We start from the raw sequence: 11,965 nt of genomic DNA on the forward strand, positions 1-11,965 counted from the left end.
CCGTGTGGAAAAGCACAGTGGGTCCATGCGATGCAACTCTCACATCCCTGAAGTCGAGTTAAAGTTGAAGTGGTGTGGAAGCTGGTTCTGCATATCAATGCGTCACTCCACTGTGGCTCAGACAGGAAACACAAGAGGGGAGGTTCCTGTTAAAAACTGAGTCATGGTAAGAAGACAGGACACCCACTTTAAAGGTTTTACACATCACCACTAGGGCTGCTCAATTAATCGAATTTTAATCTCGATTACGATCTGGGCTTTCAACGATCATTAAAAATGACTGAGCCGATTATTAGCCCCTCCCTCGTGCTTTACTCTCGCGCTGCTCCGTGTGGACCGGCCTTTAAGGTGTCGCGGATAAATACAACAAAATAAAACTAGTACCGGTACCGAAAAAAAGAAAATTTATTCATAACGCCCTGAAAAGACCCAGGAAAACCGAGTAAACGATAAAGACGATAACAAAATAACGCTGAAAACCGATAAAAACCCTGAAAACCAGACATTTCACACCTGAGCCTCAACTCTCGCGGCCCGAAACCAAACGACTCACGGACCGGTACCAGTCCGAGGCCCGGGGGTTGGGGACTGCTGATTAAGAGGCAGCTCGGAAAGCTAAGCAGAAGTTATTTGGAGAGGAGAGTGGCTGCCGTTGGTTGAAAAGAGGTAAAAAAAACTTCAGTGGTGTGGAAACATTATGGGTTCAGTCAGACGTGGATCAAGTAGACACAGTGTGTAAACTTTGCTACGGTGTCGTAGCTGCACCACAGAGCAACACTGCAAAGTTCACTAAACAGATGTTTACATTTTTCATTTATTTCTTATATTGCAAACATTTGCACTGTTATCAGTATTTGCACTATTTATATTATTTTTTGACAATCTTTAAAGTCATTATTCAACACGTTGTTATTGTTAAATAAATATCGTCAAATAATCGAGATCTCAATGTCAGTGAAAATAATCGTGATTATCATTTTTGCCATAATCGAGCCGCCCTAGTCACCACATAATACAGAATCATCTGGCCTTAGCAGGTAAACACAACCTCAGACGACCAACAGCATGTGACATATTACACCGTGTCATTATTTGACAAGAATGAAGCTAAATTGCAGAAGCAGTGAGTGGAGGAAGTTCAGCCTTTAGCAGGTTAAGTAGCAGCAGGTGTGACCACCTCTGCGAAGCAGAACTTGGCCTTCAAGCTTTACGCTGTATGTTAACACAAAGCCACAGTCTTCCTAAAAGTGGAAGTCCGTGCAATGCTCAGAGAGACGGCAAAAAAACATAAAGCTTGTTCTGCAGCCTGAGCATCTCACAGCGAAGGACTTGACCATAAACGTCTTCGTATACCAAAGTATTATAGCGTCAGGTGAGGTGTCACCTGTCTGACGGCTGAAGCTCGGTTGACACGGGGTCAGCAGGAGTTGGAGGTGTCGTAATGGCCCAGTCAGTGACTGACATGCTGTGGTGGGACCTTCAGACATCTGTGCATGAAGTGGGAAGAAGAGTGTTTCAGGTTAAATGAGTGATGACATGGTGCAGCGTGTCCCGTGCTCTTCACTGAGGTGGGCTTCAGGGATGTTAGAGGTGTCGTTTCTTTTTACCATGACTGTAACATCAGAATTTTAGTTTACACTACAGGGACTCGTCACTTTTTAAAAACCTGCACAGAATAACAGTTGTGTATGAGACCTAAGCATTCTGGGAACAAACCTGAGCTCTTATTCACATCATTCACATCATAAACATGACAGAACTGAATGATTGTGTACGGGTTACAGAGCGAGACATCTTATTGATGAGTTCCACACACGTCCTCGCTTGGATCATGTCCCATTAAATCTGGGTGATGAAAACTTCTGAAAGATTTGATTGTGGATCGCACCACTGACCTTTCACCTTTGCTTATTTTCAAGCACTCAGAGGAAGAGCCGGTAAGATTCAGAGTTTAACGTTTCCTGAGCATGTCTGAATGCTGGCTTGCTTCATTTGGTTTTTGTCATGTTTGAATTGTTTAAATGTGCTTTAATCCTGAACTGCCAGGCATGCATGAATGAAGGTACATGTTTGTTTGCATGACAGAGTGAAAAAGCCTCTCGCCCTGTGACAGGTGTGTTGAGTTCGTATATAGAGCTTTTCTATTCTAAAGCACTTTATAAGGATACTTGGTGTGCAGACTGGAGCAGGCAGGGATCAAACCACCAGCCTTCCAATGAGGAGATGACCTGCTCTTCATCCAGAGCCACAGTCATCATTATGGAAAAACGCAGAACGTGTTCAGATATCCAGTAACTGGGAAAAGATGAAGCAACAGTTGTTACTTTGTGACCAGATCAAAGAGCAACAGGTCAAGGGTCAGTTTTCACTAAAATCCATCTAGTTGTACTTCTGCACAACCGGAGTTGTTGCCCCCGTCTCACCGTTTCGCCCCTAAAGCTGCGTCCATAGTCAGTCAGGTACAGCCCAAATTTCAAGCTGTCACCTGAGCAGAAGTCTACCTTTTGTTTCCACTATCAGCGGAAATGTTTCCAATTCAGTCATTGGCCTCAGTGTTTTGTGCCATTATGGCATGCTCGTATTCATACTTCTGTTTTTCATTAGTGATCCTTTGAATGGGAACAATGACTCCTGCTTCCATGAACTCCATTTGTCTGATCCAAAGACAAAAGGGGAGCATGGAAAGAGGAAACCAGATCAGCGCCAAGCAAAACCGAACAAAAGCTACACGGAGCGTTTGACTGCCATGTTTCCCCCTCCCTGCTCGCTCCACACAGGAAAGGCTAGCCTCGCTCCAGGATGGAGAAAATGGAGGAAGTGCGCGGGCTTTACAATAAACAAACACCTCCCTGAGCTGTGATCTGGCTGTGGATGAAGAAACTTCTCTGCTCTTTGTTTTAAAGCTGATGAGAGAAGTCACAGGCAGAGGTCAAAGGTCAAAGCAGCTTGTCAGCAGCAGAAGTAGCTGTTTCCCAGCTCTCTGGATTAGCATGCTCGCTGAGTTATGCTACACAGCATGTGTGAGGGCTTCCTCCTACATAAACAAAGGTTACCCTGCAGCATGCTCTGCTTCCTAAACTACATCTCAGATTCTAAACAATGAAACATGTTCAACATTGATCCAGAGAACAAGGTGTGGTCAGAGAGTTCGTCATCATCATGAAGACAGGCTTATTTGTATGGGGCTACATACACTTCTAACCTGATGGATTCTCCAACTAAGAAGTCCTGAAGCCTGCTGAAAACAGGAGTTTACATCTGCTGTGAGAGCACACGTGAACACGTTCAGGAAGTGACCTGAAGTTAATCTGAAGAGAAACTGGGCCAATGTTTGGTTCGATTTTATGGTCACACCTCCTGCATGTACACACTCCTGTGCTCACGCTGTTCCTTCTCTCACTACAGTTTGATTTCGGCGATGTAGCTGTCCACCAGGCTATCCACACCATAGAGTACTGCCTGGGGTGCATCTCCAACACAGCCTCTTACCTGCGCCTGTGGGCCCTCAGCCTGGCTCATGCACGTTAGTAGCGACTCTCACACAGCTTTGTGTTGTTGATGATCATAAACATTCAGAGAAACAGAACTATGTTGAGTAATGTTGTTTACTGCTGGATATTCACTGTAAACCTTGTTGTCACGACTGTTTGCACAGAGCTCTCGGAGGTGCTCTGGTCCATGGTGATGCACCTCGGCCTCTCATCCAGGAGCGGGGGCGGGTTCTTCGGCCTGGCCATCATCTTCGCATTCTTCGCCGTGCTAACAGTCGCCATCCTGCTCGTGATGGAGGGGCTGTCAGCCTTCCTGCATGCCCTGCGTCTGCACTGGTTAGAGTCACACTTACACGCAAATACAGAGTATCTGTGACGGGGTGTCAGAGTCACTTTGTGATCTGGACCAGGGAAGCTCCCCTCTGTGTCGGTGTGACAGGCACAGTGTCCAGTTTTTGTTTTATGTAATATTCAATACTGAACTGTAACTTTTTCAAGGAAGCAAATTTGTATTCAGTGTTTGCATAAAAGCCTTATTTTGATGTGTTTGCTACGAGCAGGGAGGACACACATGAGGTCAGAGACACATTTGAGCTTTTGTCAGATGATTACTCTGACTGCAGAAAATATCCACTCACAGGCAGCTCCATGCATCGCACGTGAAAGCAGAAAGTAAACTGTCTTCAGGTCTAAACAGTCCCGCACTGATGGAAAACAAACACATGAGTGTGTGTGTGTGTGTTTATAGCATCTCATTGACATAATGGTTTCCCTAGCCGCGTACCCTAACCATTAAAAATGAATGCCTGACCCTGAACCTTTCCATAACCTAATTGTAACCCTGACACTAAAACCACATTTTGAGTCTCAAAAATGCCTTCAAACAAATCCTGGTCCCCACAAGGGCTGTTTGTCCCCACAAGCATAGTAAACCACCAATTTGTGGTCCACATGAACATGTTAATACCCACGCGCACGCACACACACACACACACACACACACACACACACACACACACACACACACACACACACACACACACACGGGTACTTTTGCCAAAGCTCATGAGGAATTCCAGCAGAATCGGACCTTCTCAAACTGGTTTACTGAACTGTTATCATACCGAACTCCAGAGGACCTTACACACCTTCCAGCTCCATCGCCTCCCAGCACGCACTCCGCCCTGCTAATCCAACTACACTGACATACAGCAAATGTCAAACATTACACAGCAGTGAAATTTTTCAGCTGTGCAGTGTAATCGTGCTTTGGCTGGCAGCTGCACGCTGCAGCACACGTCTATGATTGCTTAGGTCAGGGGTCGGCAACCTTTAGCACCCAAAGAGCCATTTGGAGCCGGTTTCCACGCAAAAGAAAACACTGGGAGCCGCAAATACTTGTTGACATCTAAAATGAAGATAACACTGTATATATTGATTTTTACCTTTATGCTTTGTGTGAACAACTAAAGTAAGTAAAAGTTTATTTATTAAGCGCTTTTCACAGACAGGCAGTCACAAAGCGCTGTACACGAATATTAAAATAAACAATACAGTCAACAGACATTATACACAATGTAAAAGATCAAATGTAAAGAATATAAAATACGTAGATGAATTTATTATGAACTCCATGAAGTGCTACAGAGAAAACTACATTTTATTCATGTAATGAACACATTTTGAACTCTTAAAGAAATACAACAAAAGCTGAACTAAAATAATCCAGCAAACAAAAACTGCGTGGTCTGCAGCGCCGCTGCAGGGGAGGCGGACACACATGAGCGGCACCCGCAATCACGCCTCGCCGCCTTAACGTCTGGTGGTATGTGTGGGGCTGTGAGCTGCAAAGCTACAGCCGGCTGTGTGCGTCAGCAACTGTGTGTAAGGTGGTCAATAAAGAGAAGCTGAAAAGCGCGTTCATGCAAACATCGTCGGGTCTGCTGTGATATGTTTACAACGGGACTTCTGCTCCTGAACCTCTGCGCACAGCGTCTGCAGGTCGGGGCTGTACGAAGTCACTTTATCTCTACAGGACTGTAAGCTGTCGTCTGTGGGGCGTGAGCGTGTTTGTTTTAACATAGTTCACGGTGGAGCTGCTGACATAATGTGGATCCGAAGGTCCATAACTGGCCTACGTGGGGCTGAAAGTCTCGATAAATGCACGCCGTTTCAGCTTCCACGAGTGTGACGCTTATTTTGAGCGATGAAAAAAATAATAGAATTTTATTTTTATATTTCAATATCACAATAATCTTCCAATTTAGAACTACAAGTTAAAAAAGAACTAATATAAATAAAATACACTTCATCTAAACACTTCTAATTTATTTTCCCAAACCACGCGGAGCCGCACTGTAAGGACTAAAGAGCCGCATGCGGCTCCGGACGTTTATTTTGAAAATCACAGGATATTGCAGAGGCCTATGAGGAGGTGGTGGAAGTGACAGATGATCCAGTACAGAGCACATGACATGAAACCATGATCATTAGCTGTGACTAAAGGGAAATGGACACCGGTGTCTCCAGAACGTCTTGTCCTGTCGAGTAGAGCGGGCGCAGCAGGAAGCACCTCTGAGGCGCACCACTTAGGTTTCCTCATGTGTTTTGTAAGAACTCCGTTTGTCCGTCGCAGCGTTTCATTGCATCCTCTCTGGGCACAGTGTGGATGCTCACCTGTACTCTGTGATAGCATGTATTGTAATGTGGGGACTGTAGTGTTGGACAGCTGTGGCCGATTAGTCTTTCCTGTCATGCTCACTGACGTCTGCTTGCTGGAGGCTCTGGTGCGTTTTAGTGAGGTGGCTCCGTGGACGAGTCGGAAGAGTCGCACAAAACTGTCAGACTTACAGACGACAGCACGATAACTTTAACTCGTCGTCTAATGATGAAATTTACATTACTGTCTCGTGTCGGGTAGAAGTCCTGGTAGCAAGTGGCAAAACTCACAGGGTAACACACTGGCACTACAGTTGGTGTTTGAGCTGGTAGCTTTACAGAGTCGTTTATGGGCTGTCTACAAACGAACCACAGCACCGCTCAGGCTGGCAGAGTTGAACGCTCTGTGAAAGCTTTGTGTTTATTTTCTTTAATCCTTCACGTCTGCTTTCACACAGAGTTTACGTCATTGTTCAGAGAGGATGGCCTGTGTGTTTTTGTTGGATGGAGGCACAGTGGTAATGCTCAGCCTTTCCTCTCAGGCTGATTTGTATAAGAAGCTGAGGTGGACGCTGCTCCAGCACAGCTGTGTTACATCCACACTCTGAACAGTCCTTCAGTTTGTGTTGTCTAGTCCTACCTGTGTACCGCACACATGGGGCACTCACCATGGCGACCCCCTGCTGAGCGCAGCCTGAAGTGAATATGACAGCTTAAGAAGAAGGTGACGGGACAACTTTGAATCCCGACGACCTAATGAGGTCAAAGGTCAACTTCTCTGAAAACCACTGAGGATTTTCAAATTCGTACCATAGCTGCGTCCATAGGCTGAGGGGCAGCACTGGCAGCCTCCAATAATGATGTCATCCCCATAATCTAAGCATGTAGGCTGGTCACTGTGTGTGTGTGTGTGTGTGTGTGTGTGTGTGTGTGTGTGTGTGTGTGTGTGTGTGTGTGTGTGTGTCTGGCTCATGTGACCTGTTATAGCAAAGGTATGGTATGGCAAAGGTATCTGTTGGACCTCGTCCATCAACAATGAATGTTTCTTACAAAGTTGGCACTTCTGGCTTTTCAGTCGCGACATGATCTGTGAGAGCTGCGCGACTCGTACACGGAGAGTTTGTTCAGCAGGATACGTGACAGAAACGCGTTGTTTCCCAGCATGTCTGAACGGTACACATCATGATGTTCAGTTACTTTAGGTGTTTAAGGCGGTCGTGCACGAGTATCATCCCCAGAAGGGTTGACAGTAACGTCACAGCATCTGCTGAAAGTTCCTCAAACTATGCTGTCTGCTGTCTGCAGTGTGTGTGGTGTCCTGCAGTGAGTCGGACTTGTTTCAGACGGGTGCTTCTGTTGACTGATGACCTCTTGGTCACAGTGGGCGGTTCACACCCGAGTACTGCGTTAGCACTAGTGAGGCTGTGGTCCTCAGTCGACCGCCCACCGAGTGGATTTGCTGCCCCAAGTGAAGGAGTTCAAGTATCTCAGGGTTTTATCCACAGATGGGAGAAGGAAGAAGCAGGAGATGGTTGTGGAAGAGAGCTGAATGTGAAAGTGTGGATTTAACGTTGGATCGACCTCCCCACGTTCAGCCACAGTTAGTGTTGGACGGGCGATGAACAAGTCAGAGGTTTGGTGTTTGTGATGTGTTGTGTTTCTCCTGCATCCTGGGCCGTGTCTGTACATCACTTTTGTTCGTATCTAAGTCTGGAGCAACTTCAGATATTTCTTATTCAATCACCCACAGGGACACACAGTGAAGGTTCATGAAGCGTCAGTGTGTCGCTCAGCACACCTCTGTAAGCTTCAGAAGGAGCACCGGAGTATTTTTCACACAGCTGAGTGACTGAGTGGAAATGATGATGTTCAAAGTGAGCCTCCATGTTCCCCTGAGCTGTTCACGCCTCACACACACATTCTGATGAGCTGTCTGCACAAACACACCACAGTCCATAAAGCGTCGCGCACGTTAGGCTCAGGAATCTGTTTCCACGGCAGCGTGGCGAGGCAGATGAGAGGAGCGCTCGTTTCTTTCCTCTGTTTAAGTGTTGCCCTCTCACATCTCTGGAAGGCCAAATATTTGCCACAGCCGGGAAACATTCCTGGGCACTCCCTCGCTGACCGAGGCCAGCAACCATCTTAGCTTTTCCTCTTAAATGAAGTCATCACGGGTTGTCAGGGCCGGAGGCTTTCAGAATCCTAACTGTGGAAAAAACACAGCGGCTGGTTGGATACTGAGTCAGCCCGTGACAGACTGTAATGAGGTGAGTCACACGGAGTGAACCGTCAGGTCCTTCTAGCAGTTTTATTTCACAATCATGTGCTTTAAATGCTTTAAACTCCAAGTATCAGACACATGAAGTCTCGAACTGACCTGCTTCATCATTTTATTTTAAAGCCTGTAGAGCACACACACACACACACACTTACGATCATCCTTTTCACATTGCTGGTCGGGGAATAATTCAGCGGCTGTGTGGGAAGGTTTACTGGAATGCCTCACACACACGGACAGATGAATTTTATCATCCTCACTTGTTTTTGTCCTGAACAGAAGTGATGTTCTGAAGCTCTGAGGTCAAACAATACACGTGCTGCAGGTTTCTAGACTTCTTTGCAGTGTGTTCTGTTTGCAACAGTCAGAGCAATGGAGCGATTGTACCGGTACCACACCAGAAGGTCCCAGATTAAAACAGAGCCGATGTGCATGAAGAATATGTTTGGAAAAGGAGTTGTCTCTGGAACAATGGCTTTGGCTGTCAGCTTATTGATGCACCTGATTGCTTCATCATAAATGTCTCAATAATGGATGAGCTGAGGGCGTGTTCCTCCATTTAAACGTCCTTGTACATGCTGTATCTCACAAAAGTGAGAAAAAGTATTTTGTTATATCTTTTCATCACAACGTTGAAGATATGACACTTGATACAATGTAAAGTAGTCAGTGTGCAGCTTGTGTAACAGTGTCAACTTGCTGTCCGCTCAAAATAACTCTACACACAGACATTAATGAGGACAGCCCTAAGTGAAAATGGTACGGCTCCAAACAAACTCCAGGAGCTAGGCAGGAAGTGAAGTGTGCAACTACAACGCTACAAGTTTACAAACTCATCAGCTGATTTGGACCAAAGTAAACGAACTGTAGCTGTGAGAACGCCCTCGGACCTGATTGGTCGGGTCATTCATCATCTCTGACCAAACTGTCACTGACTTTAGAGCCCAAATAAAACTCAGGTCGCTTCTCGTCCACTCTCCTCCCACTGAGGTTGCTTTGATAATAACACATAAATACTTCTTTCCTCCTCCTGCTGTAACTGACCAACATCACAAAGTGCTGCTTGTGGGTTTCAGATGACTGTTGCTGTGCACTGTTGCTATATAAATAACATTGTGTCTGCATTTAGGTTCAATCCAAACTCCCAATTTGAGTTTTATCTTCTTTTCCGTTGCTGGGAATGGCTGGAAAGGCAGAGCACTGGAAAGGGTGTGGGCAGCAGCGGCTTGTTTCATTTAAAGCCACAAGTACAGAAACAGCCTCTGTGGGCGGGGCTAAAACAAGCGGCAGGAACCAGCTCTGGGGTGTACATGCTGGAGACATGTGGAGCTTCTGACTAGTTTAAAAAGGCTTTAACGGGACAACTTTCATACATGCTTGTGTGGATATTTAACCAAACAGTCTTCTCTCTTTTTCTTTCAGGGTTGAGTTCCAGAACAAGTTCTACTCGGGCCAGGGCTTCAAGTTTGTCCCCTTCTCGTTCGAGAGCATCCTGGAGGGAAGATTCGACGAGTGATCGGGCCTCGGCCCATCCAGCACAGTCTTCAGTGATCCCGTCCTGTGTTTGTGTGGCCGTGCATGAGCCCCAGTGCAGTGTTTTGTCTCCCCCTGGTGGCACTTTGTGAAGCTTTATTGTGTATGAGCTGTAGTTTAGTCCCTGTGAAGTGAAGCGTACTCCTGGGCTTATACCCACAAACCTGGTCTTTGCATTTAGACTGAAACACAGATATCACACAATCAGTCCAAACATTTTCACAAAGGTCAAATCAAGCTGAACAAAAGAATATTTTCATATGCAGCAGTTACGTGTATGCAGAGGTGCATCATCGGTCGCCCACAAGTTTATATACAATCAAACGTAAATAAATGATCGCGTCTCGCTGGATTTAAGGACATAAAGTCGTCTGTCTGTGTGACTGTCGTCATTAGTTCTCACATGCTGCTTACAGCTCACTGCTCCCTGGATCATCTTTCTATCCTTGGAGACCAGCTCCACCCGAGCTGCACCCGAGCTGAACCTGAGCCCCACCTGCTCTCATTCATCAGCTGCTGTGCTGCTTTCACACAGATGTATGTAAAACCTGTGCTTACACTGTATTGTTTCTGTGAGGACACACCTCGCTCCAGTCGTCTGTGTTGCTCTTTGCAGGTAATCATTGAAATAATCTGATGGCAGCTTCGTATGTGAACGTGGAGCTTTGCCCTCTTTGGTGAACCCCAGCAGAAGGTTTCACACTAGCACTAAATCTGGCCCTAACATCGGGCGGCGCTGCGATCGCTCATTTACTCCCTAAATGATTTTAAACTGATTAAGCTCTGTATGAATATTTGGTTCCCCAGTGGTGGAGCACTACTCCGCTGTACATATGTCAGATCTCTTATCACATGGTACATCTCATGATAAATGCTTTGGCTTACTGGAAATACAGAATGTAGGTTTTGTAACTTTGACTCAGTGAGACAACATCCAGTCGGCTTTGTCAGATATTTTGCGATGTTTCTTTGCTCGATCACAACTGTGATCATTCCTGTAAGTGTCCATCTTACACAGTGACGAGGTTCTCACCGTTTGATTCTAACTTTTTAAACAAGCATTTGTTTTTAGTCCCCGTACATCACCTGTGATGCATTGTCACATACTTTGCCAGTTCAGTCACACATGCTCACATATCAAAGGAGACTTTATGCACATGCACGTCTCCATCTTTGAGAGTTTAGATCACAAACTAAGGCTGTTGTTGCACATGAAACAGCACGTTGAGCTGTTTGTTGCTGTGAGTCGAGCTGTTGCACTCTCAGGACTGATTCCACGCAGACCGTGATTATTGGGAGAGTTTTCACTGGGAACCCACTGAAGATCCTGCTCCTGCAGTGACAACACCTCAGCTGTGATGAGTGTTTTCACAGGTCACGTATTCCAGGATTAAAGCATCTTTAACAATGTGATATCAGCATTAGAATCATAATCTCATTGCAGCTTTTAAAGTGAATGTTTGGTTTGAATTAGTGTATGGCTGTAACCTGCTCCGTCTCTGTTTCCTGCTGTAAACCAGTTAAAGAGGGAACTGTCCAAACTCTGTACCGTCACCTCTGATTGTTTCAAAGCTTGGAAGATAATATCACATATAGACTTCAGGACTGTCCTTTGTTTCTTTAGCCTTTTATTTAATGGTTTGAAATCAGCGTCCAGCATCTCCAACTCCTGAGTATGTCTGAGATTTAAGGTTTAGTCAGCCGTTAGTCGGCATTCATGTTGGTTTGATCACCACAGCTGTTATTGAACTGGATTTTCATCATCCCTGTGTTTAGTTTTATGGGAACGTGTATTTGAAGTGCTGTAATGAACTCGTGTTTCCATTTGGATGAGAAAAAAATCAGACGTGCTGTTGATGTTGAACAGTGACAAGAAGTGTAAAGTGTTAATGTGTTAATAATAAACAGACACCTGGGGATTCATGCTGTGTGTGTGTGTGTGTGTGTGTGTGTGTGTGTGTGTGTGTGTGTGTGTGTGTGTGTGTGTGTGTGTGTGTGTGTGTGT

At 45.6% G+C, this 11,965-nt stretch overlaps 1 protein-coding gene across 5 annotated transcripts in view; it reads left to right on the forward strand.

The window, feature by feature from the left end:
- The window catches only part of LOC146662980 (V-type proton ATPase 116 kDa subunit a 1-like), a 28,739-nt gene extending 16,793 nt beyond the window's left edge, over positions 1–11,946 (forward strand). The window contains exons 19-22 of one of the 5 annotated variants that reach the window (XM_085415550.1): positions 1,920–1,937; positions 3,406–3,523; positions 3,656–3,827; positions 9,850–11,945. In XM_085415550.1, coding sequence (XP_085271676.1) covers positions 1,920–1,937; positions 3,406–3,523; positions 3,656–3,827; positions 9,850–9,943 — 402 coding nt within the window. In that variant the 3' untranslated portion in view covers positions 9,944–11,945. Of the gene's footprint in view, positions 1–1,919; positions 1,938–3,405; positions 3,524–3,655; positions 3,828–9,849 lie in introns of all 5 variants that reach the window. The other 4 variants (XM_085415553.1, XM_085415551.1, XM_085415552.1 and 1 more) reach the window with 4 other exon arrangements.
- The last annotated feature ends 19 nt before the right edge of the window (positions 11,947–11,965 follow it).

This window comes from Rhamphochromis longiceps, linkage group LG8 (assembly GCF_057381845.1).
Source record: "Rhamphochromis longiceps isolate RC_006_pf linkage group LG8, R_longiceps_female_GT1.1, whole genome shotgun sequence".
Classification (NCBI taxonomy): Eukaryota; Metazoa; Chordata; class Actinopteri; order Cichliformes; family Cichlidae; genus Rhamphochromis; species Rhamphochromis longiceps.